The sequence below is a fragment of the Eumetopias jubatus genome, unplaced genomic scaffold (genome assembly GCF_037043125.1).
Source record: "Eumetopias jubatus isolate StellerSeaLion01/CBP00866 unplaced genomic scaffold, mEumJub1_p1.0 scaffold_4, whole genome shotgun sequence".
NCBI classification, from domain to species: Eukaryota; Metazoa; Chordata; class Mammalia; order Carnivora; family Otariidae; genus Eumetopias; species Eumetopias jubatus.
In genome coordinates this window covers 51,293,192-51,319,806 of record NW_028274810.1, presented here as the reverse complement: position 1 = coordinate 51,319,806, position 26,615 = coordinate 51,293,192, and the positions used below count along the sequence as shown (strand labels likewise).

The 26,615-nt window shown below is 43.8% G+C and overlaps 1 protein-coding gene across 2 annotated transcripts in view; it reads right to left on the bottom strand.

The window, feature by feature from the left end:
* WLS (Wnt ligand secretion mediator) overlaps window positions 1–26,615 on the bottom strand; it is a 97,478-nt gene that overhangs the window by 9,678 nt on the left and 61,185 nt on the right. For both annotated transcript variants that reach the window (XM_028102504.2, XM_028102505.2), the window contains 9 exons: window positions 22,977–23,101; window positions 17,503–17,664; window positions 16,360–16,496; window positions 13,068–13,236; window positions 11,907–12,004; window positions 11,485–11,548; window positions 9,376–9,519; window positions 8,056–8,139; window positions 626–779 (listed from right to left, as the gene is read on the bottom strand). In XM_028102504.2, coding sequence (XP_027958305.1) covers window positions 626–779; window positions 8,056–8,139; window positions 9,376–9,519; window positions 11,485–11,548; window positions 11,907–12,004; window positions 13,068–13,236; window positions 16,360–16,496; window positions 17,503–17,664; window positions 22,977–23,101 — 1,137 coding nt within the window. The remainder of the gene's footprint in view (window positions 1–625; window positions 780–8,055; window positions 8,140–9,375; window positions 9,520–11,484; window positions 11,549–11,906; window positions 12,005–13,067; window positions 13,237–16,359; window positions 16,497–17,502; window positions 17,665–22,976; window positions 23,102–26,615) is intronic.

The following is a 26,615-nucleotide window of genomic DNA, read 5'->3' as shown; positions in this document are numbered from 1 at the left end:
TTCCCTCTGCCATGGCTGGTAGAGAAACCCCAGGCAAGTGCTTCCCTTCTCTGGGCCTCAGTTTCATCATCTTCAAAACAGCCAGACTGGCTAAGGTTCCTAAGGCTCCGTGTGGCAGCAATCGCACTTAGGGAGAAGAAGGCCGTGGGGATAGAGGAAGAGCTATTGGTCGGGATGCATGTCAGCAGCCTTGCACAAGAATGAGCAGGAGAAAATCAAAGCCAGCTCAATCTTCGACTCTCAGAACCCAGGCCCACTCCACCTGATAGCTTAAGATCATGCTTCTCAAATCAGAAGAATAAACCTAGCATAATCTCCAAGAGTCAATTTTGCTCAAAAAATTGAGGAAAGCAAATTTAAGTTTTATACTAAAACTGGCACCTATCTCAGACTAAAATGCAATATTCTCAATGTTTGAAGATTTAAAAAAAAGAGACAACGACTTAAAGAAGTATCTGTCTTGTGCTGGCTTTTTTGTCTTATGGCTCCCCAGTCCCTAGGGGTGCTCACTGACATTTGCAGGGAAAGTTTGACCGGGGAACCCAGAGCCTTTCCTAAGTGGATCTTGTAGAGAATGACGCCAAATTATCCTGAATATAGCTCTGCTGAAGAGACTGAAACTCACCATTGGACTGGTCTTCCCCATAGTTCTTATGGGATGGTGCATACAAGAACATCAGAGCAAAGACATACAGGTTCCACATCCCATAAATGCCTGTGAAAAAGGCACTGTTCACCTGGACTGTGACGCCGCCCCACTTCCAATGGCCTTCCGTCACCTATGGGAAAAGGACAGTAACATTCAATTGGAACCAAGAAGAAATATAACACCGACACAGGAACCAACACAAAAACCAAATGTCTTCTACATATGGGAAAAGTAAAGGGCCATGTAAGACTTCTTTTTTTCTTTTTAGATTTTTTATTTACTTATTTGAGAAAGAGAGAGAGACAGAGCGTGCGCTCAAGGGAGCACAAGTGGGGGAAGGGGCAGAGGGAGAAGAAGCAGACGCCCCGCTGGGCAGGGAGCCTGATGCATGCGGGGCTCGATCCCAGGACCCTGGGATCATGACCTGAGCCGAAGGCAGACGCTTAACTGACTGAGCCATCCAGGTGCCCCTAGGACTCCTTTTTAAATCAAAATCATACTAGTATGAATTTAGGTTCACTGAGGGTTTACCGTGTGTCAGGTACAAAGTCAGTGGTTCTCATGTTGGATGCACATCAGAATCACCCAGGGAGTATCTCTTTCTTAAATAACAGTACATAGTTATCCCTAACCTAAGGAAACTGTGTTTGAGTCTCACACTTACCCACAACTATAACTCCTCCTCTGTGGTCTATCTTCCCAGCTCGATGTAAACTCCCTGCAGGCAGAGACCACTTCTGACTTGTTTACTGCCATACCTTGGTGCCTGATGCCCCACAGTGGCTCAGTGAAGACAGGCTAATTAAATAATCAAATGAAGCCTTAACGGTGAGTAGCCTTCCTTAGTGGGTCAGTGCGGGGAAGCAGAAAAGACACAGGCTTGGAGTCAGAGACCAGGATTCAAATGCAGACTCCACCACTCACTCACTCTGTTTAATATAAGAGAAGAGTAAGACTCTGAACCGCAGTTTCCTTAGGTACAAAATAGAGGGGACGCCTGGGTGGCTCAGCTGGTTACGCATCTGCTTCAGCTCAGGTCATGATTCCAGGGTCCTGGGATCGAGTTCCACATCGGGCTCCCTGCTCAGTGGGGTGTCTGCTTCTCCCTCTCCTTCTGCCCCTGCTTGTGCTCTCTCTTGCTTGCTTGCTCTCTCTCAAGTAAATAAATAAAATCTTAAAAAAAAAAAAAAAACGAAGTACAAAATAGAAACTTGCAGGGTTACTGAGGAGAATTAAGTAAAAATGTTTCAAGAAATTTCCTAAGACAATAAACAATAAATCTTATGTCTATATAATGTCACTCTATGTAAGTCACTCATGAAGGTAATTATGAAGCTTTCACACCCTTTACAATTCTCCAGGAATGTTTTGAGGCTGCTTTTGTCTATGTTAATGACTTGGTAATTGTTTGGAGGGCTGTCTGATGACGTATGGATTATACTAAGAACTGTCAACAGAACTACTGAGCCGAGTGACTAAAAATTTGTGCCAGTTCTGAGATCAATGAAATGATTCTAACCACTTCTGCTTGCTACAGGAAATCTTAAATGGGAGTAGAAGAATACTGGACAAATGTCCCTGTGAGAACTTAATGAGGCTGGGTTATGTAAACCATCTCTAGGAGCCCCTTCTTCTAGGAGCTAAAGTGTAAGATGGTAAGCTGTATCTAGATGTTAATGACTTTAACAAGCAGGTGGATTTCACCTCCTGTTCATGAGGCAATGGGTCTATATTCACCTGACACCTTCTTTATAGCGCATGACCCACTGGGGCCCCAGGCATAATAAAGCTGTAAGTATAGGTGTTTCCTTTTGAAAGACCTGGAGTATCACTTAATTAGGTTAACTAACTATAGACTTACCAATTTTAGTTTGGCCTTGGTGATACATAATTTTTCATTTTTGTGATGCATAAACCATTGTCACGAACCCTAACTTATTTTTGGAAATAATTCACTTGATACACTGTGCTCGGGAATATTTTTGGCAAAGAATTTCATAACCATTACTGATTTTAGAACAATGTATGAGCATTTAAGCTACTTAGAACTAACTTCTTAGAAATGTCTCCAAATGTCACTCTTCTTAACAGATACCCTAGCTTTATAAAAATTACAGTACCTAGGGCATACTTAAGATGATTTTAATGCATATAATGGAAGAGGAGAGGAAATCTTAAGATAATTCCTGGAAATCTGTGTACGTGCCATCATAACAAAGGGAACTGTTCTGTATGCGAGGAAGGAGGGGAGGGTGGGCTGGGTGAACTAGAGATACCATGGAGTAAGGCAGCTGTAATTTTCTTCTACTCTGTTAAGGCAGTAGACCCCTCAATAGGTCTCTCTCCTGCAAGAGACCCTACTTCCTAGGACATAAGCTGGGAAAACTCAGTACCTTTTTGCTGAAATTGATTCTTGTTGGGACTGGCATGACCGATCTAAGGAAACACCCACCTGTATGCCTGGTTCACGGTGGTATTCAACAGACAGATGTTTGTTGAATGAATATGGACAAAGGTACACGCATGTGCAGGAATGCCAGTGCAAGTACATGGAAGTAGAAAGGGAGGATAAAACAGTCGCTCGAAGGAAATATCTGATGCCAAAGTAGAGAGAAAATATTGCATTCTATAGTAAAGAATGATGATTGTACTTAAAAGTAAGTCAATGGGTAATAAGTATTATTTCACTTAAATATTGCTCTCTAACACAAATATTAGCAAAACTCAGACTTTTTAAAATAATAAGGGTAATGATAGTTAACATTTATCCAATGCTAATATGTAAGGCACTACAGTAAGAATTTTAAATGGAAGATATTGTTTAGTCTTAACAACTTTATGGGCGCCTGGGTGGCTCAGTCGGTTAAGTGTCTGCCTTGGGCTCAGGTCATGGTCCCAGGGTCCTGGGATCGAGTCCCGCATCGGGCTCCCTGCTCAGTGGGGAGTCTGCCTCTCCCTCTGCCTGCCACTCCCCCCAGCTCATGCTCTCTCTTTCTCTCTCTTGCTCTCCCTCCCAATCTCCCTCTGTCAAATAAATAAATATTTTTTTTAAGTAACAACTTTATGAGGTTGGCAGGTAATATTTCCACTCAACACAGGGAAAAACTGTGCCTCAGTGAGGTACATTATCTTGCCCAAGATTGCTCAGTCCAAAAGTCATGGCTCTGACTCCAAAAGAAGGTATTCTTAACCATTACACAATATAAGAGTAGGAATATTATCCTAAACAGTGGTGAGTCTGTTAAGTTAGCAAATGGAGCAACTATTGTGGAAGATCAAATTTCCTTTGAAAATTCACTTAATTAACCATAATGCAAATTATTATACAGTGTATATATATACACAGGTTTGCATATTCAAATCCATAGAGTAATACAGATGTACTATATATCCCAGACATAGTAATATATGATATTCAAAACTGGATCTATATGCAAAATACAGCTTTACAGTAGAACCACTGAAATGAGATGCTCATGCCATGAGGGGTACACAGGTGCTCAGACAGCCTGAGGAACTAGCAGATTCATGCCCCCATCTCAGGTTTGCTGTGAGACGCCTGCACCTTGTTTGGCATAAGGCTGCAGAATTACCCATACTATTTAATTTGTAATCCCTAAATGTATTATTTCCTGCTGAAGGCAAAGAGTCGCGTTTGCATAGATGAGCTATATACAGAGAGTCACTCGACTGTGGGTGCGTGCCCGTCTCCTCTCTCGGTTATTCCTGCCTGGGACCTCCAGAGTTCTGAGCACGTTCCCACCAGCATGAACCACAGTAAGCAGCCTCAACAGAGCAGTCCTTGTCAATCCAAAATCTTATTAAGGCTAAAGCAGAGAGGTGACAGTCACCCCATTTTAACTTCTGGAGGAAAAAAATCAGATAGCCCTAACCAAAAAAGAAAAAAGAAACAAAAAAGAAAATCACCTTCCCTCTGCCTAAGTCTTATTTCTAAAAGTCCCTGTTTTTCCTGATTTAACATTTGAACAATTTACTTTTGTGTGAAACCACCCAATTATACCCCTGGAGCCAAGTGAAGGTCAAATCCCTTTACACCCAGTAGTCTTGACAACCAACATTCCACTTAACAACAAGATTTCCAAATCCCAGACACAGGCTCTCTTACTGGAAACATTTCCTCTGTGAGTAACAGAATGAAGTGATCACACACACAAAAAAGAGCTGGGGACAGGCTCTCTGGGAGTTTGCTGCATGTGGCTTGACCTGAATGTCAGGCACCTGGGGGTCCCCTTAGTGAAGGTTGGTGACCTTCTCCCCTGCATTGCACTTCTGTTCCCTACTGCCTGCCACCTCTAAACGGAACGCCTCTTTCTTTTCCAGAGGGAAGGGGCTAAAATACCAGACTGTGATGTACCATCTCTCGGTTGCTATGACTGAGGCCATTAAAATGGCAGGCATTAAAAGACTGCCCCTCAGGACCCAGCTACAAAGCCTCAAGGTCACTGCATTCCACAGCTTCCTGTGGGCCCTTCATTCCTGGCCTCAGAGCTTCAATATCCTGGCGAGATCCCCTCGCATTATATTTCATGGGGCTTAAATGCAAGCTCTCTCAGCAAGCCTGAGAGTATAATGGGAGTTTTAATACATTCCTTTTACCTAAGGCTGGGATCTATTTCAAAAAGTTACCCAATAGGTTTTCTTTCAGGTGAGCTCATTGCTGAGACATTCCAAAATGACATTAAAAAATAAATCCTCTGATGACTATATTAGTACAGTACCTGGGACATCGAGAGTTATGCCTGAAAACGTCTTAGATATCTATAAATAAACCTTAAAAAAATAACCCAGCAGGAGGAATGTGAGGAGCTAATGGAATCCAAAAGAACTCGCTGCCTACCCCCTTGGAGTTGAAATCCACTCCAGGCTGACTGTCGCTGCGGCAGATATAAAAAGCCAGCCACAGGCTGGAGCCGTGTTAGAAAATACTGGGGCAAATGGAATATTAATCTTTTTCTCCAAAGAAAAGCCACAAACTCTGCTCCTTGGAAGAACTGGGCTCTCTTGCTTGAAAACGGTGCACTATGTAACATAGACAAGGCTAAATTCGGGCAACATGTGGCAGCCTTCAAGATCAGCAGCTGTCCCTTCTGGACTTCAGCTGGAAGGGACTCTCTGCAGAGCCAGGTGCGTTAAGTGGCATGGGGCTGTGGGAGCGTGGCGGAGCTTTCTGAGGGGGCAGAGACACGAGTTAAGACCCAAAGTGCCCTTTGTCTCTGCCTTCCTGAGAACGTATCTTGAGACTGCCTTTCATTTCTCAGCCCAGCTTACTTGACACTTCTGTTTCTCCAAACAGTGTGCCCTGCTCTCTCGGACTCATCCAACTGGCCATATGAAGTGTCCCAGCGCGTTACCGAGGCACTGGAAGACTGGACACTCGGGTCACATGAAGGAAGCAGCCAAAGGATAAGTTAGCCCTCAGACACCCTTGTTTGAGCCTCAGCTGGGTGAATAAAAAACTCATTCAGAATTTGAAACATGTTACTGCATTTGGAGTGATGACTGAAGTTTCCTCGGTTTTATAAACAAACAGTCTGATACAAACACAGCACTGGTGTAGGTCACAGCAGATGTGGTAAGCAGAACTTTTTGAAGACAGATATGTATTATTTGTTTTATTTGTTTTCCACACTCATTTCAGCCTTCAACAGCAACACTCACACTGCCCAGTGGGCAGAGCCCACATGTCTCTAGGGGCCCCTAACATGGGTCAGAGGCATCCTTGGGTGTCCTTGAATCAAGTTCAAGAGGTCCATGGCCTGGGATGAGAAAAACTATATCTTTATTTTCACTAGTCTCTAAATGAAAGTTACCATTTCTTCCAATTATAAATGTAGAAAACAAAGTCCTGTTAATGTTAGCACCAGCACAACCTGTAATTTTGTTACCCATAAAATCATGACATTTTCCTATCAATTACAATTATAGATACATATCTGTAACATCTGTAACATGTATAATTGCAGATATCTTTGAAATCCAAAGTATTTTATTTTACTCATTTAAAAACATTCAACGAGGGGCGCCTGGGTGGCTCAGTCCGTTAAGTGGCTGCCTTTGGCTCAGGTCATGATCCTGGGGTCTTGGGATGGAGCCCCACATCTGGCTCCCTGCTCAGCGGAGAGCCTGCTTCTCCCTCTCCCTCTGCCTGCCACTCTACTCGTGCTCTCTCTCTCTCTTTCCGTCAAATAAATAAATAAATAAAATCTTAAAAAAAAAGAACATTCAACGAAGACGCCCATAGCCTCCAGCAGATTGCCCACAGTGTCTGTGCTACAGAAAAAGCACAGGAGCCCCTCTACTAGAGGGAAACGAGCCAGCACAGTGAGACAAGTCCGGTCCTAAGGTTCCATCTGCAACTAACATTCTCAGTTTTGGCCAAATACAGGGATGACAGAACAGTTGGCAAAAAAAAAAAAAAAAGTCAAAAGGACTGGGTTCTGGTCCCCAACTTACTGAATGTCCTTTGGCACAACATTCACCCCTTTTGTTTTTCACAAGAGCACAGCTATTCCTGCCCACGATGTGCCAGGCACTCTGCAAATCACTCTGCAGGCATTACTTCCTGTGGTCCTTACCTCCCCCTTTTGTGGCAGTACTATTATTACATGCATTCTACAGATAGGAAAATTAAATCTTAGAACTGTTAAGTAATCCATCCACTATCCCACCCAGCTGGAAAACAGAACAAATGGGAAATGTCTCTAAGGCCATTCGATTTCATATCTTAGCAACTGAGATAACAACCCCAACCACCCTACACCCACAGGATTTTTGTGGAGCTCAAATGAATGGCAGTTAGGTCGTCTGTCAGATTTAAACAGTGCTTTCCACTTTCCAAAGCCAGTTACCAACATTTAAAAATTATTACCACTAGGGAGGTTTTCAAGTATAGCAACATTTTGAATTTTGGAAATAACCAGCAGAAAGGTAAGATTCTATCAAGGGGACTTCTGAATTGTATTTCATGTTTAAGTGGCAATATAATTATTACAAAGAATGGCTGATGGACTGTAAAAGGATCTAAGTTAATGCCAGATAAAGATCAAGTCAAACGAATACTTGCTTGTTGGTGTTTTGCTATAGGGCTTAAAAAATGTGTTCTCTTAAGTAAATGAAATAAGTGCCCTTCAATCTGGCTGCAGGCTTTTAATTTATGTAGCAACTTTCTTCCTTCTACGAGGCTATACTGAAAGGGAAAATTCCATCCACCTCTGGCCAGGTGGTTAAGTTCCAGAGTAGAGCGCCTTAAAAAACATGGCTTGAGGAGCTGCCTAGTATTACAGCCTCCCTGCTCCTTCCTCAGCAGCTCTCTAGAATTTTCTGTGCAAAGTGGAGGCACCCCTCCAGGGACATTCTCACCCTGACGCAGTTCAGGGTCCACTCACCTGGCTAACAATGAAGAAAATGACAGTCATAGCGGCACAGGCCAAGGTGATCAGCATGAGGAACTTGAACCTGAAAATCAGCCCCTATTGGGAAGTAGAGAAAGAGTTGATTACCACTCTCCCGGCTAGCACCAATCCTTTTCTCAAGATATAACTCTGTAAAAAACCAATTAAAAAAAAAAACTATAAAACAAAATCCCTAAGAGGGACTAGTAAAATAATTTCATATAGTAACATTTCTCCTGCAGAGGTGAAGGTGACTGAAAAATTTATTGGGCCAAACGTTTCTTATGTTCTTATCTCTCATGAAACAGTGATACCAGAGCCTGGGAAATTATATTCACAGCACGTTGTGAGGCTGCTAATTTCCCTGCTAAGCTGGTTATGCTTCTCTGCAAGGGTTCAAAGTCACCAAATCCAAGTTTTCTGCGGTTGTAATAAAATTCTGCTCCAGTGAACAAAAAGAAATGTGCATATTAATCAACATGAAGTGGATTTGGTTGAATTTTCTCATGTGTCACTCCAGCTCTAGAGACAGGCAAAGCTTCAGAAAGTGCCCAGGGTTTCCCAAGAGCAGGATTTAAGGAAACCTGTGTTTCAGGGAAAGACACCTCTTACTTGGGGGCTCTTAGCTGCAGATCCACTGCATATAAAAAATCTGGAGTTCTGCAGTTTCTGTTTCTTTTCACAAAAGGAATTAGGCCCATGTCTCCAGGGACAGCCACTTAGGCATGAGTCCAAGGGATCCTTGAAAAATTAAGAATGTGTTGCTTGCATTAGAGATTAGAGGATGTTGAGTGTTTTCCCTTGAACGAGGCACATAATCTATAAACAAAGATCACTGAATTCTATTTGATCACCTGCTGGATATTTTAGGGGAAATGTGGCCTCTCCAAGTCTAAAAAATCAGATCACCTGGGCTGAAGCCCAGGCTCCAGGCTGATTCTCAGCAAGGGAACCTTACCTAAAGCCTCACCCCAGCCAAAGCCCTGATTCCACCCTAATCAAATCTCCCATCTAGTATCACCCACATTCCATCCCAAAGCTGAAGAACCTGCTGAACAAGTTCACCCCTTCTGAGGACAGAAAGACATATAGATCACAGAAAACTCTAAGATCGACACAAGCCAGCTAGATGCTTCTCAGAGTCGGAGTTAGCCTCTTATTTTGCCCAGAGATCCTCAGTGACAGGAGAATTCCTCCATATGCATCTGAAATAAAGGCTTCTCATCTCCAGGTGTAGGTGTGTGGTGTGTGTTTACACACCAAGCAGGAGCTCCTGAGTCACCAGGTCCCCCGCGAGCCGGGAGGTTTGCTCACCTCGTAGTGCAGCCGCCGGACTTTGCTCATGGCCGGCAGGCTGGACTGCTTCCCACTGATGTTCCGAAACACCTGAAACACCATGAAGCACAGAAACAGGAAGTAGAGGCAGAGGCAGATACCAGCCACAATGATGAAGGCCATCTGACGGTTTCCAGTAAAGGAAAGGGCAGGCTCGCTGACGACACAAACACTTCTCCTCCGCTCTCTTGGCAAGGACACCCGTGGTCTCCAAACAGGGGGATAAAATATTAAAACCTGGCATTCTAATGCCAGCGATAGAGATTTTCAGACACAAAAGTACAACAGAGTGGAGTGTTCCAAGTTGTTTTCTAAGGCAAGTGAGAAGAGGAATGGAGGCTCGCTTATTAGAAATGCAGACTCCAGGGCCCGCCCGAGACCTACTGGATCAGAATCCGGGTCGTAGCAAGATTCCCAGGAGACTGGTATGCACAATCCATTTGAAAAGCACTAAAATACTGGGTATTGGTTGCAAATGACTGGTCAGGTAAAACGCTGCATTAAAATCACCAGAAGAGTTACAATACAGCCCAGGTTCCACGGCAGATCTATGGAATCAGATTTTCCAAGAGCAAGGAAACCAAGTATAATCGTGGTTGAGAACCAGTGGGCTAGTCCTTGGATTTTTAGAAGGAGACTGAGACACCATGGATTCAGGAGGTGATGACGGGGTTGGGAGCAGCAGCTTCAAGGGATGCTGAGCATGGGATGGAAGTCCTTGAAGTAAAACCAGGGATGAAGTTCTGTTTGCAATTTTCTGTCACCACAAGAAAAATCTTATCAAATGGAACAGAGAGCAGAAGGACAGATGGCCAAGGTGGGAGATGAGGGTGGGAGCAGTATATACTTTGAAACTGATCAGGGCAACTCTAAGACCCATCCTGAAAGCTCAACCCGAGAACCACCAAGGCTTGGGGAACACTGAGCTGGCTTGGGAGACAGGTGACCTGAATCTAAGTCCTTTCTGCTACAACTCTACCCCAAGCTGCATATTTTAAAATATTTTAACAAGCGTGAAATCAGTGTGTATATTTCATTAAATAATATATTCAATGCAGTTTCTCCTTCTTTCCGAATGCCGACAGCACCCCAGAATGAAGGGAATATAGCTCTTTTTTTTTTGCTACAGGCCCTGACATTTTATTTGCCTCCCTGGACCTTCATCATATATGGACAATGAAAGGGCTGAAGTAGACTTAACGTTGTAAGGACTCCCCATTGTTGTGCAGCTCACATTTTCGGGAGGAAGGATGGGAGTAGGGGAGAGCTCAACTCTCTCATCTTTATTAAGGTAATGATACTACTGAATCAGTTTGCTCACCAAATTCTTGTGATACTAAGAAGCCCACACAAACATCATGGCCAGACAAAGCCTATTTACCAGCACATGACAAGGTATTATCCATCAAGATATAATACAAGTCCAGCCCTTCTCCCCACTACAACAGAGGAGAGTCTTTTTCTCCCAAAGCACTTAACATACTATTCAGGAAGATAAAATATTTAAATCCAGCATCCTGAAGGGGATAAGAGAAGACTGTCACTTCTGTTTCATGAAGATGACTCAGAGTTTATGCCAACCAACCAGAAGCCTCCGCAACTCCTCTGGAACTAATCACCTTAGCCTTATCTCCACATGGTCTCAGAAATGAATAGCAGCAGCGTGGTACGCTGGTACCCCAAGGTCACTGTAAGAAGTCTCACACACGGAGGACTTCAGAAACAGGCTCTCCCACAGGGGCCCAGAGATGAACCTCCGTGGCTCCAGGGAAAAGCTAGTCATGCTTGAGTCTGCGGTAAATAAGTGTATCATAGGTCATTTGGAGAGGCTGTGGTAAGACGAGCAACTCTGAGCCCTCTGCCATGGGGATATGCTGCACCTTCCTCATTTTGCCTGCTCTCACTGGGCTTAAAAGCAAGCATTAATTCTTCTGATTACTTGCCTTAATTGTGCCATGATCACTGGTCTGAGGATCAAAGCTCTGGCTGAGCACACATGGAGAATATTAGCAGGACTTAGAAAATGATCTGGGGGAACCCAGCGGCTGTGGGAAGAAATGAAACCCTGAACTCATCAAGGAAGGATACGGCCAGCTCTGTCCCGACATCTGTAGTCCAGATACTGTAGAAGGGATTCGTGAGTTGTACCCCTCTACAAAGAAAAACGAGATGGAAAGACACAATTAATACAGAGGCAAAGGGGGACTTTCCTTTTTACACATCCTCTGCTTCTCAGCCAGAAGGGCGGGGGCTGTGTATAGACTAAGAAAAGTTCACAGACTTAAAGAGAAACAGAGTTTGAGGGATAGGACCAGCACAAATATTTTCCATCTAGAAAGAGCTTTGCCTTTGATTTCAGCCCAGTCCTTATCTGCGGATGTGACCATGTCCAATGCTTCCAACCCACAGGCTCCTGAACACCATTCCTCTTTTTGAATCCTCCTCCCGAGGAGCTGGGGTGGACATGGGGATACACAATTCAGCCCAGGATCCCACAGGCACCTGCTCACCTCTCACACATGTCAAATATGAAGAGACAGAAAGAGCCAACAGCAATTGGTCCGACTTGCTTCCAGTACCCTGCTATGTGATTCCGCTCGTGCTGATCCTGAGGGAAATGGAAATGAGAAATGACATCGGGGAGAGCAAAGCAATTCTACAGGTAAGTCAGTCATTCTAACAATCCTGCTGACCACCTGTTGTATACCAAGCATCCTGCTAGACTATAGGCATATGAGAATGAGGAAAACCAAAATCTCTGTTCCAGAGGAGCTCATTTTTTATCAGTCCCTCCATAAGGGCTCTCATAGCCATAAGAACAGGATGCTATGGGAACACAAAGAAAGGCCTTGTACCCTCAGCAGTGGAAGTTCTGTGGTTTGCAAAATAACTCATTCCGAATTAAATTAAGTGGTTTATCGTGTGTGTCTGTCAGGCGGGTGGATCCCCAGAGGACAAAATAAAGACTTAAAGGCATTAAAATATGTCAAGTGATAGCGCCCCAGCCATCAGCAAACACCTCTCTCTCCTCTCACTGCTCTCCTGGAAGGGCTGCAAGACTTCAGAAGCAAGGATCAAACCCTAGTGGAGTTTAAAAGCAGTCCACTCCTATGAAGCTGGTTGCCTGACAGGAGGACCAAGCTCCAGCTGGCATATCACCTGAGCCACAATGTGAGGACCGCACCATTCTTATTTTTAGCCATGGTATCTTCAATCCCTCCTGAAATAGGATTTGATGTCTGTGCAAACTGAGACCAGGGAGGTCAGTATTTCAGGGTAACAGGGGTTACCAGGCCACCTGGACAAATTGCCAGCTGGAAAGAGCCAGACCCACATTCTCTGGGTGTTACCTTGGTCCTGTGGACAAGCAGAGCTGAAGCCAAAGCAGAAGAAACAGTGATAATCACTGACATTTGTGTGTTTACGTTCTGTGAAATACTCACATTATCTCGCTTAAATCTCACGAAAACCCTATACACCGGGCCTTTAAAATCCATGTTACAGATGAGAAACCGGAGATTCTGGGGCAGTCCCTTGCCGGAGGCCACGTGGCTAGGTAACAAGTGGGGGAGTCAGAATTTGAACCGGCGTTCTGACTCCAGAGCTCAGTCTTGCAGCCACTAGTTGATCTTGTCTCACCCCCGTCCCTTCCTCCCTCAGAAGGCTCTTACCATCATGTGCTCGCCACAGAAGATGATCCAGAAGGAGAGGAGCATCGCGTAAAAGATGCCTTGCCGGATGTCGCCGAAGAGTAGCATCCAGGTCCAGTCAAATCCAATGGAAAACCACTCCACTGGGATATTGATAAAAGTCATGGAAATCCCAAGGGCAAAGATGACTCTGATCATGAGAAAATAGCAGGAAAACCACTTTATTCATCTGGGAGGTAGATTTTCCAAAACAAAACAAAACAAAGGAACAACCCAGTTTGGGGAGTTGAGATGTTACCTATTGAGAATGAAGCCATATGATCAGTTTCTTAGCTCTCATAGTGAGTTTCTACACCCAGACGCAAAATGCTTTGTGTTGTTGGCACCACTGCGGGATGAAGGAAGCCTACATTAACCTTTCTATATAATTGAAGCTAACCTCCTTAGTGCCCTGCACTTTATTTTGGTACCACATCAGATTAGGAGCTTCCTCCAATGTTTTTCCCTTCCTTTGCCTTCTTAAACAGACCTCACTGAACATAACTATCCTCTTTTACCTATTTAGGTAATCATCAAGCTGATCATTAAGAATGCTCATGATTATTATTGTGATGATGATATCCTCCTGGACAACTATGAATTGGATAAGCATGTTTGTTTCAATAAGAAATTACTCCAAACAACAAGAAATACAACTTCTTTTAGCTGCTTGTTTAGTTTTCATTTTGCTTTTTCCCTACTGCCCAATTAATTGCCATGGCTCTATCAAATATCATTCATTTTGTCACTGATTTACTCATACTTTCAATCATACCTATGAAATATCAGTGTTAATTAAGCACGGATCACATGCCAGGCATTTTGTTAGGGCCATAGATAACCAAGCGAGGTGGTACTCTTCTACTCATGGAGATAGATTTGGTGGCTGAGCCAAATAAAGCGTGACAAGAGATATGACGGAAGTGTGCACAGGCTGCCCGAGGGACTTCTAACCTTGACGGAGACAGAAATGGAGAGGAGTTGTGAGTCACAATTGGGGAGGTGGAAGGGCATTGCTAGCAGAGGGAAAAGGCTGAGTGGAGGCACAGAAGCCTGGAACAGCCTGAATCATTTGGGGATCCGCACACGGAGGAAATGACAGGACATGAGGAAATGCCACAGGACATGACACCAGAGAAGTAAAAAAGGCTGAGTTCATGAAGAAACTCGCCATCAGAGAACTTATCTTGAAAACACTGAGGCTCCAATAAGAAGTTTAAACAATGCAGTGACATCATTCATTCAACAAATTCATATTTATTGAGCTCCTACTATGTGCCAGTCACTATTCTAGATGCTGAGATACAGTAGTAAACAAAGTAGGCAAGGATTCTGCTCTAATGATGCTTGCATTTAGAAGGGGTGAGAGGAGGGGTCTGCGAAGAAAGGTAACAAATAAATAGAGAATATATAAAGAAAAATAAAACAAGGTAGAAGAATGAAGAGAGAAGGGGTATTACTTTATATAAGATGGGTAGGAAAAAGACTCTAAGATAAGAGACATTATGCCTAGGCCTGAAGGAAATGAGAAATTGAGCCACAGAGCTATCTAGGGTAGAGCATTTCAGATGAAGAGAACAGCAAGTGCAAAGGCCCTGAGGTGGGAGCATACCAGGCATGTCTGAGCATCATCAAGGTGGTAGCGGGAAAGGAGATGAAATCAGAAGTGGCAAGGGTCCAGGTCATCAAAGGCTTTTTATAGGCCAGGGCAAAGGAAATGAAAAGCCAAGAGTTTTGAGCAGAGGAGCGACAAGATCTGATTTACACTTGAAGGGGAACACTGGCTGCTCTGAGAATAGACTGTAGGAAGGAAAAGAGTGGAAGCAAAAACAGTGGAGAGGCTATTTGCAATAATCCAGGTAAGAAATGAGAAATGATGGGGAGTTGGATTAGAGGGTAGCAATGGATATGGTGAGATTCCCTGGTGGGTTGGATGAGGGGTATGAAAAAAAAGAGAGAAGTAAAGGGTGACTCCTACTTCTCTAACCCGAGCAGTTGAAAGGATAGAGCTGCCATTTCCTATGATGGGGATGCCTGGGAGAGGAGCAAGTTTGAAGAGGGAGGAAATAAAATGTCCTTTGTATGTGTTACACTTCTGTGCAAGTGAAGATGTTAAACAGCTGGAATTCTTGGGTTTAGGGCTGGGAGGGGCTGAGGTTGAGGATATGAATTAAGAGTCATCAGAGCATGATGATTTTTAAGACCACGAGACTAGATGACATCACTTCAGGAATAAGCATAGCTAATGAAGAGAAAAGGTCTACAGACGAAGCACTGGCTCCAAAGTTTAAGAGGTTGGAGAGATGGTTGGAAACAGCACTGGAAACAGAGTGATGGTCAGCAAAGGAGGGGAGTGGAGGAGGCTCTGTGAAGAACAAGGAAGTGACCATTTATGTCGAATGCTGGTGATGAGTCTAGAAACTGAGACGTGACCATTGGATTTGGGGTGTGAAGGTCACTGGTGATCCTGTCAAGAGCAGTTTTGTTTTTGTTTTTTTTTTTGAAGATTTTATTTACTTATTTGACAGACAGAGAGATAGCGAGAGAGGGAACACAAGCAGGGGGAGTGGGAGAGGGAGAAGCAGGCTGCCTGCTGAGCAGGGAGCCCGATGCGGAGCTCGATCTCAGAACCCTGGGATCATGACCTGAGCCGAAGGCAGATGCTCAACGACTGAGCCACCCAGGTGCCCCAAGAGCAGTTTTAATGAGGGGTGGGATGGGCTCAAGAAAGAACAGGTGGAGAAGATATATAGATAAGGTTTTTGAGGAGGTTTGTTGTAAAGAGGAGTAGAAAAATGGTGGGATGGTTTCAGGGGGAAGTAGGAAAAGTAAGAGTTTTGTCCAAGAATGAGAAATGGTACAGTGTGTTTGTATATTAATGAGAATAATCCAGCAGAAAGAAAAAGTCAGTAATGTGGGACAGAAAGGGGATGTATCTATGATAGTATTGTCCTTCTGGAGGTGAGAGGGTTGGGCTTGGGAGCAAGGCAGTTTGTTCACTGTGACAGAAAGAAGTATTTGACCCAGACTATGGGAATGAAGAGCAAAGACAGAACAGAGAGCCAGAAATGTGAGAGAGGTTTAATCCCTAGGATTTAATAATAATTTGCATGTGAAAGCTGAAGGAGAAAAAAAGAGTCCAGGATGATTCATGGTCCAATCACCAGCCCAAGTAACACACTGACCACTTGAACTAGACCCCAGCAAAACCAGGACCATGGCAGGCAGATCTGTGATGCCAGTGCTCCTTGAGTGCTCTGAAATCAGCTCTTACTTTTCTAGAAGCACTGGGGGTCGGGACATCATAGTGATCCTCCTCCAATACCACACCATAATGATGAAGATGCTGGGTGTAAGGAAGGTCTTCATGGCAAACCACACCTTGGTGAAGCCTCCATTTTGATGGATTCCCTAGATAGAGACCAATCATAATTTTGAAGGTGAATAGATCTTAGTGTTATTTTCTATCAGCAAATGCATTTTCAGGAGAGGTGAAAGCAGATCTTTTCTGCTGAACTTTCAAGATCAAGAGCTTTAACACTCATAGCATATACTCTCTTCGTGTTCTCCCTAGCCCCTCCTCAGGCACTGTAGAAATCTAGATAAAAGGCCAAAAAAAATGGACCCACTCTATAAACAGGAATCATTAAGAACATGATCAAAGGTTTTTCTCTAAGGTTTTTTATTGAAAAATTGAGATATTTTAAGGTGCTAAAAATGTTGGGATTGGTAAAATGTGTTAAGGTAAATCTATATAGTGGAATGCTAAGCAGCACTGCAAAGTATATTTATATTATAGTCACAATATACTATTAAATGAAAAAGGTAAGGAAGAAGGCAGTTGAGTAGGATCTTTTTTTTGGAAAGGATGTATGTATCTATATAGAAAAAATATGTAAGGAGATATATCAAAACCTCAACAATGATTGTTTCTCTAAATATTACAGGTCATTTTTATGTTCTATATGTTTACTTGTGCTTCCTAATTTTCTACAATAAATTTGTACTTCATATGTGACTTTTTAAAGATAAAAAAAAACCAACCTCTTGCTCCATGTTCTAATTTTTGCCTATTAAACAAATCAAATGGAAAGAACCTAAAACACCACTACTCCCTTTAACATTTGTGCTTGCAAGGTGAGACATGTAAAAAAAAAAAATTACTTTTATCTTGGTGTTATTTATGCAATCATGACCATTATAATAAAATCTTAAATGGGTATAATAATTGCATTACTTTCCATTTAAGCTGTCAGCCATCATGGGCATGTTATTTCTATTTCTCAGGTTAAGTAACTGACACACAGAAACACCCAGAGTGAGAGGGAGTTCCCTGACAATACACATGCCCACAGACCAGTGTTCTGAGCCCGTGTTCTACTGTCCCATGCTGCCTGGATCCATTAGATTCACTTACCACCAACTGAATATCCTTTATTTCCCCAATCCCAACGTTGATTTTCTTCTTTTCATTCACAGGCAGCCGGATGTTCAGAAGGTAGTACTTATGAGCTACAGACCCGATTTCCATGAAAGGAAGGACATCGCATTCATAGTAACGGCCCTCATACTCTGGGGTCTGGAAGAAGAGCAGAAGTTTGAGGCAGAATCACTATTTCCAATAGACTATGTCTGAACTGTCTCACCCTTGCCTCATATCACCAGTGCTAAAAAGCTAATGCTTAAAGGGATACCTTAGGGCTACAGATAACAGGGTGCACTGGAGGCATGACGTCCATTGGCTGCTCCTCACTGCCCCCACCCAAAAAAAACCTAGCCACATGTGAGGTAGAACCAGAAATTTTATTTTTTTAAGATTTATTTATTTGACATAGAGAAAGAGCACAAGCAGGGGGAACAGCAGAGGGAGAGGGGGAAGCAGGCTCCCCACTGAGCAGGGAGCCCAATGTGGAGCTCGATCCCAGGACCCTGGGACCATGACCTGAGCTGAAGGCAGACGCTCAACCTACTGAGCCACCCAGGCGCCCCAAGAACCAGAAATTCTAGATAAAAAACAGAAATCTCATATATCCCTTAACACTTGCTCAATTCTTCAGTCCTCACTAAGCCTCACATGAGACTAAGCTGGTCTCCCAGGACTACAAGGGCTTTTTATTTGCAGCACATCCCTGGAGCCCTCCAAGGCTATACAGACCGGCCAACTTCTGAATGTTCAGGAGGAAGCCCTTTAATGTTCATCACACTCTTAAATGATGGCTAGTTATTTTCATGGTTTTGGCCTGAAGGAAGGTACAAAAAGGTGAAAATATCTTCTTTTTACTGATTTAACAGAAAAAGATATCAAGGACCACTTAGAATTTGGGGAAGATAGAAGAGATAAAAGGTAATGTGAGATTAGTTTATTAGAGATGCCCACTTGGGATTTTCTTCGTAACTGCCCAAGAGGTAAGATGGCAGAAGGGAGCAGAAATTGTACTTAAACCAAATTTAGCCCAACATCTAGAACACCTCTTGGACTTCTTGCCACGGTTTGAAGAGCTACTGCCCCGAGCATGGTTGTGGGAGATTAAAGAGTAGGGGGTACAGGTTGCTTTTAAAAACTGAATTCTGCTCTGCCTCACCAGGACTCCTGGCTATGTGTTCCTGCCAAGACGTCAGGGTAGGGGAGTAAATATGGGCACAAAGAGGCATGAGCTTTAGCAGCCAGGGACTTTTTCCTATAAAAGAGATGAGTGTCTGCCATCAATGTAGGGTTTATATGTCAGCTTCACTATTTGCTGGGTGTACACCTCTTGATCAAGGAAGGGAAGACCTAATTTGCTCTTCCTAAGCCTATATTCTCAGGACCAACATAAATTTTTTTATATCTTCAGAGTAAAAAGTCCAGTGGAGAAATCGGAAGGAAGATAACAAGGAGTCTGCACCTGTGTATGAAGGGTCTCTGACTGACCCTTTTGTGATCTTGGGGAGTTCTTTATTGGACAGTCAGAACTTAAGAGTGCAATAAACAGAATTTTGTATAGAGACAGAGACAAAAGTAAAGGTAGAGCAGGCTAATATCTGGATTTTACACTTCCATTCTTCCCTTCCTCACTCACAGCAAACATTACTAATCAATCATGATGGTTTTTCATCTTCTAAGGTTTGAGGGGCTCTTTCAGAACTATTAGTTGACTACACTTGGCTTAAGAGATTTTAAAAATTCTCGTGTAGAGGGGCGCGTGGGTGGCTCAGTCGTTAAGCGTCTGCCTTCGGCTCAGGTCATGATCCCACGGTCCTGAGATCGAGCCCCACATCGGGCTCCCTGCTCCGCGGGAAGCCTGCTTCTCCCTCTCCCACTCCCCCTGCTTGTGTTCCCTCTCTCGCTATGTCTCTCTCTGTCAAAAAAAAAAAAAAAAAAAAAAAAAAATTCTTGTGGAGAAAGCTTCCTACTTCTTTCCCAAACTTCAGCTGCGGACTGCATGAGTCTTCCTCTACAGATTCTTTCTCTCCCCTCTGCTCCTTTCTTTTACACTTACAAATCAGGATGAGTACTGGGGCTTTACAGGAACTACTGACAATACATTGGAGTCTCTAATTTGGCTTCAGATTAAGCTGCATTGAGGAAGCGGATTACCCTCTGTGGTAACAGCATGAAAAAGATTTTCTGATATGTTTCCATTGAGGGTCTTGTTTTATTTCTACAAATTGAGATTTTGGGAGGGAAGGGAATAAAACTTACTTAGTCTAATGTCACTGACTTGATTGTGTTTCTCACCCAAGGTCCCAAAGTAGTAGGAGTATTGGGTTGAGGATATGGGTCTTCCACGTCCAGCCTCCAACTCTGATGGGGAAGAGGACCCTCGAGTACAGCAGGGAGAAAAGAGTGATGTTGCCTCAGACATGCCTAATTGCAGGCACGGTGCTGTGGTAAGGAAGGCACCAGACTCCATGCCAGGAGACTTAGAATCTAGCCCAGATCTGGCCCCCTGCTGGGGGGAACATCATCCACCTCATTCAGCCTCACTCGACTTCTAAGCAAAACAAGATCTCTGCGGTTCGTTCTAATTCCCCATCATGGTTCTCTGGGTGTCCTCTACTTCCCTGTACTAACAGAGAGGGTAACACTACCACTCCATGAGACAAATTTACCAAAGTTGAACAAATTAGACACATCAGATTCTGGGATCATGGCCTGGTCTACCCGTCTTGGAGACAAATTCACTGTATCCCGTTGGGAACTCTTCCTTATGCAAGACGGTTCTGCCAGTATTTAGGGCACTTAGGAAGAAAGACACTCCCCCCCTCTTTCCTTTCCCCCATCCCCCTCAGCCCTCCCCCAACTCCAGCATGAGACTGGCTAATTAGGACAAATTACAGCAGGTGGCAACTTGACTCCCCCTCCCCCCCCACCCCCGACTTCACAATCCACCAGGGACTAAAAAGCTTTAAAGCAATTTCTCATTTAATCTTCAGACTCAAGACTAAATTTCACTGCAATCAAAAAGCAGAGATTTGATGATTCATTTCCTTCACACTTTTCAAGGTTTAATATCTTTCTTGAAAGGGATCAACACATCCTAAAGATAATTAAGCAGCCATCATTAAGAAGCAGTTGCAGACTTCTTAATGACCTCCCCCTCACTCTGCTTCTCAAAGCCCTCCAAGTGCATAAGGTGAGAAATGACTTTTCCCTTTTCCGAGGATGAAATTCCATATCCCAAGTCTTTATATCCTTTAACTTAGATATCCAACCAGTCTCACTTCTCAAAGATGCATCAACTTGCAGTGACAGCTAGAAAGGTTTTAATTAATTTCCCCCATTGCATGCAAAGATCTGAAAACATCAGATATTCCTCTCCTGCTCCCTCCAGTTTCTCTCCACCATTCATTTTCCCCTGCAGATTACCCCCCAAGCACCTACCCCAAACAATTCCAGATGACTTTTTTGGGGGATGGTGCTATAATTGGCAGCCAGCGGAGGATCTAAGGCAATGACTTTTAAATTTTATCGAACTTGGGGCACCTGGGTGGCTCAGTCAGTTGAGGGTCTGACTCTTGATTTCAGCTCAAGTCGTGATCTCAGGGTTGTGAGATGGAGCCTGCATCCGGCTCCGTGCTCAGTAGGAAGTCGGCTTGAGATTCTCTCTCCCTCTGCCCCTCCCCCAGCTCGAGTGCACGTGCTGGCACACACTCTCTCTCTCTAAAATAAATAAATAAATCTTTAAATTTTATTGAATTAAGGAGCTGAAATCCTATTAAAACACAGATTCCTTGGTCCTCTGCCTTGAGATCTTGATTCAGAAGGTTTTGGGTGTGACCTGGAGATTTGCATTTCCTACAAGCTCCCAGGTGATGCCAGTGCTGTTGGTCCTTAGACCACACTTTCCCCTAGGAAACTGGGGAAGGGAGAGTTAATAAATACCAGGTGCCCCAGCAGGTCCTATGTATAGGGTGTATGGCTTGCCCACAAGAGTCCTAGTGGCCCACCTGGTTAACATCCCCTTTCATTCTCAAACATATCCCGGAGTGGGTACTGAATAATAAAGTCACCCTGCTGATGTTCATTATCTCATCCAATCCTTATAAAGAATCCCAAGGCAGGTATTATTATTCCATTTTGCAGATAGGCAAATGAAGCTGGGACAGATTAACTACATTTGCCAAAGGTCATATAATAAGTAAGTGATACAGCCTAGAATTGGAGCCAAGTGTGTTTTGCTCCAAATCCACACTTTTACCTAATGTTAACACTGTGAACCTGCCCCTCCCCATCTTACTCCTCTTCGGGGTAGGATGGAAAGCTGGGGCACGGTACTCAGTAGCTTCAATGTGCCACACCTACCATTCCACAGGGAACCCCAACTTTGCAGTGAGAGGGAAAAGTGAGGCCAGGAAACGCCAATGCAAGAAGAGGAACTAAACTGATCAATGCAGCAGGTACTACAAAGCTGTCCAAATCCTTTAAAAGGAACTGACCTGACAATACCAAGTGACAAATGGCATAATCAAGAATGTGCTTCAGTGTACTTCACACACAAAAAATGAGACCATTTCTGTACCTGAAGGGACATCAGAGATCACCTCTCTGAGGGCGCTCCATGTCAACACATGGAGGTGGGTAAGCATGAGTAACAGTAACTATGGCTCCATTTCATCTTCACAGAAACTTTCACAACTGGGGGCTAAGTAAGGTAGGGGAGTCAGCATCTCGGGAAGGCATGTGTGCGAGGACAACACTTGCCTGAAAAGGGCCCCTGGCTAATTGTGACCCGGTCCTTATACCATCGAATCTTACTATGCTCTGAGGGCCACTGAGTCCATCTTTGCATTTTCATTTATGAGGAATCATAAAATTGCCAAAAAGAAAACATCTCCCTATTTTCAATGCAGGAGAGTAACCTCCCTCCCATGGGCAGCTGAATGAGTCTTTCTGGAAGAACCAGAGAAGGGAGAGCCTTAAAAATGGGCTGGAAGACCCAGGTCTCAAATGAAATTAGATTTCCTCCCTCAGGGCCTCTTTTTGTGTGTGGTGTTCACTGGGATCTTTAGTCTTTGTACCTGCACATTAACTCTGGCAACAAAGAGATGCCTAAGAAACAGAGAAGCAGATACAAGCATTGATCCAATATGAACAGATTCTCACACCTCAAAATAACTTAGCGACGTTGTTCAGACACTCTCAGCGCTTAAGCAGAGAACGAAGAGTTTATTTTTATGGAGGTATTTCCGAGAAACATCTACATCACTTCAAACAGACGTTCTTCCTTCCTGTGCAGGGACATAAAATCTCTGCATTGCCCTTTTCTCTATTAAGACAAAGGATGATGACTAACCTTTGTGGGTCATGCATACTGAGAATAAGAAATGTATCTATGAACTGTAAAGTAAATCTCACGTACCTGGAACCCAAATAAAAACCCTATCAACTTAGACATCAAGGCATCCTACCTTGGGGGATGTGAAGGTACATTTGAGTTTCCGGGGCACTCGCTCATGGGCCATTTCAGTCCATTCAGCAAACATATCATCACGGTAAGCCAGGGAAACATCCATGGAAACTTCTGCATTTTCTCCTGCAAGAGACAGGATGCACAATTCCAAAATGGCAACTGGGAATGTATTTTGATAACAGCTCAAAAATTCTCATAGGCTCTGCCATGGAAACCAACAAAAGAAACATATTAGTTCCTAAGAAACTCCAAATCCAAGTCTCCAAATCTGAGAACTTAAGAAGTCATAGGGTGAATGTCGAAGTTCGATGCTCAGTCCCTTCCATTACCACTCTGCAAGGAGTCAAAGAGCTTCCACTTAAACTCCTCCAGAGACAGGGGTCTCACTGTCTCTGAAGCAGCTCAGATGGTCAGACTGTGACTCATGGTCAGCACTTACCTTCCTGAGACTTGCAACACTGGTCCTAGGTCTGCCCATAAGAGTCCCATGGAATGTGAGATCCTTTTTCCACAAAAGTGCCTTACGTACCTGAAACCCATACTTCATCTGCCTGTGTCTTCTTTCCTCTCTGATAACAATTTTCCAACCACCCCTCAGAGACATGATTTAACTACCTGTCTTCTGAACATACTCTAGTCTCAAGGCATCCTTCTTAAAATTCCTCCCCAAATATGGGATCTGTTACTTCTCAAAAACTCAAGACCCATCTGCAAATTCTGGGGAAAGTTAATGTAAAAGATGAAGGGTTTTTCCAAAGTTAAAGATTTATACACAGGGGCGCCTGGGTGGCTCAGCCATTAAGCATCTGCCTTCGGCTAGGTCATGATCCCAGGGTCGTGGGATCGAGCCCTACACCGGGCTCCCTGCTCCATGGGAAGCCCGCTTCTCCCTCTCCCACTCCCCCTGCTTGTGTTCCCTCTCTCGCTGTGTCTCTCTCTGTCAAATAAATAAATAAAATCTTTAAAAAAAAAGACATACACAGATAAGGATCTAATAATGAACATGTAATTGTGCAAATGAATATTCACATGTATTTCCATATCAGTAAGGACCATAAGTGGGTTTAACTCACCACAGAAGTCATTAAGATTAGATTAATGAAAATCACATCTATCCATTTTGTCTGTTTTATACTGTGCCGAGCAAGTTCAAGAACAGAAGAGTCTTAATGGGGCAAAAAAAAAGCACAGATCACATTTCCAAAATGACTGCAGAGCCAGCTCTCACTGGGGTTAGGAGATGGGGCTCAATTCTAAGCTCTGGAACCTGAGCACATAACAGGTCACATGGGCAATAGTTAATAACTGCTGTCTGGAAAAGTAGGGCTTTCTATCCACTGGCCCAGTGTGACCTGAAGCCAGTTTGACAATGTGAACCCCAAGTTGTCTGAAATCCAGAAAGAGAAAGAAAGAATGCAAGAAAGGAGGAACTTGAGGCCACTTGGATTTAGACGAAACCCTCAATGAACATCGGAGCCCCGCTATTTATTGGTACTATTTAAATCCTCACACACAGTGAACTGGCCATTCCTCTTTTCCTCCTCTCCCTCCTGAAATACCACAGAAACAACAGTAAAGAAAAACAAAGGACATTAAATCACAAGGGGAAAAAATGGTAATGACATGAGCAGACCAGAGAATGCAACAATTTTTTTTAGAAATGAAAAATAGATGAGGTAGGGCTTCCTGACAGCCACAGAAAGGGGCACAGCCTAAATTGCTACAGAACAGACATTCTGGAAAAGTGAACCATTATGTCCAACAGACATCCAAGGCACTCAAAATCTGAAAACACCCATGTTACAGAATGCAGAAAACGCCAGTGAGGCATGGTGCTGATAACAGGGTAACTGGGTTGAAGTCTGTACACAAAAGTCATTGGACCTCTGGCTCTTCTATCTCTTCCCACCTCTGCACAGTTTGAGGGGAGACTCTGGACTTGACACCAGGCAGTGCAGAGATTCAGGGCTGAAAACAAGGAAAAGACGAGTGTACACATAAGAAACTGTGGGACACTCAGCTCCACAGAAGCAAGGCTTTGAGTTTGTATGTCCTCTTGGTTGGGGCCCAAGCTGACTAGAGCTGCTCCTCACTTGACAGCCTCAGTGGTCAACAGAATGAACCAGCCGAAGCTCTAATATTAGGCACCAAGCTACATCCTTTTCATTTCTAACACTGGCATTAGAAATTGGGACCTCCAGCTATGTGGAAAGAACACTTCCAGAACCACAGGCCTCAAGAGTACAAATCTGAAAAGCTGTAAAAGAAGTTATCAGTCCTTGGAGCCCCAGAATTCAGAGCAGCACTGACCCTGGACATCGGCAGGAAGGGCCCTTAATCTGGGGTCCACATTTTAAAGGACTCTGCTGTCTGGCCCTCTTCCAGCTACCTTCCTCACGGGAAGAGAAACCCTCAAGTGCAAGGGACATGGCCAACCAGAGCCTAACCCTTACCCCTACTTTTAGAATATGCTCCAAGAACTCAGACCTATTTTCCATGGCCTTGAAGGGCCGAGGGTCTTCCCCAGATCTGGCCTCCCAACGTCAACTGCACAACCACTCATGCACTCCTGGGCTCAGAAGTGGTGAAAGGCTACTGTTAGTATGATATAGCCAGATATTGAGCACAGAGGTTGGGGTGTCCACAACATAGCACTCAAAGCTCCTTTTTGTAGGGGATGGAGCCAGGGGTAGACAGCAAAGGTGTTCAGGGGCCCACACTCCTTGGTCAGTCCCATTTTGGCTCAGAATTCCAAGGGGTCCAAGAATCCTAAATTCAAACCTGGCTTTCCACTTCATTATGAAGGTAAATTTGTTACAATCAAATAATAGAACTAACTTGGCTTAACATTTTTGTTGGCCCAATTTATCACTTTTAAGTATCTAGACATATGACAGCTATGCTTTCATAGGCACTCTTGCCCTGGGCCCCACAAACATTAGGGATGAGCCTCATTCAGAACAGGTGCCTCAGAGAGAGGGAAGGCCAGGCAGACTCACCTCCTGGCCTGCACCCAGCTTTAAGAGTTATTCCCATCTGTTGGGAATCCCTAAAGGAAAAACTGTTTTAAAATATGCCATTAAAAGCAAATGAATTTTAAACACTGCTTTCATGTATGATTACTCTGTATTTAGCCCCTATGACTTCCGTGCTTTCATTTAAATTACCTCACTTAATGTTCCCAACAAATTCTATGAAGTGGGCACAGATATTTCCTTTTGATTAGTGAGTGAGCTGAGGTCCTCAGATATTAAGTAATTCGCCTGAGGTCATATTGTTGTTGGTAACAGGAGGGAGACAACTATTTTGAAATTGCCTTAAAAGACAATCATCTTTTTTACATTGCTCAAAGAAGACTGGCTACCTTGTGATGAAAACAGCCCATCAAACTAATCACAAAAAATGAATATGTATGCTCTGTGCAGATACCCAGTCCTTCAGGCCTCACACCCATCCAGTGGGGAAGAGGTTAGTAAATGGCAGGGCTGGGACTTAAACCTGGGTCTGCATCACCCCAGAACCCCACTCCTCTCTACTACCTTTGTTGGTAGAAAACAGCAGACTTTCAAAAGAAACTTAACAGGGGGCAGCTAGCTGGCTCAGAAGGTAGAGCATGCAACTCTCGATCTCAGGCTCA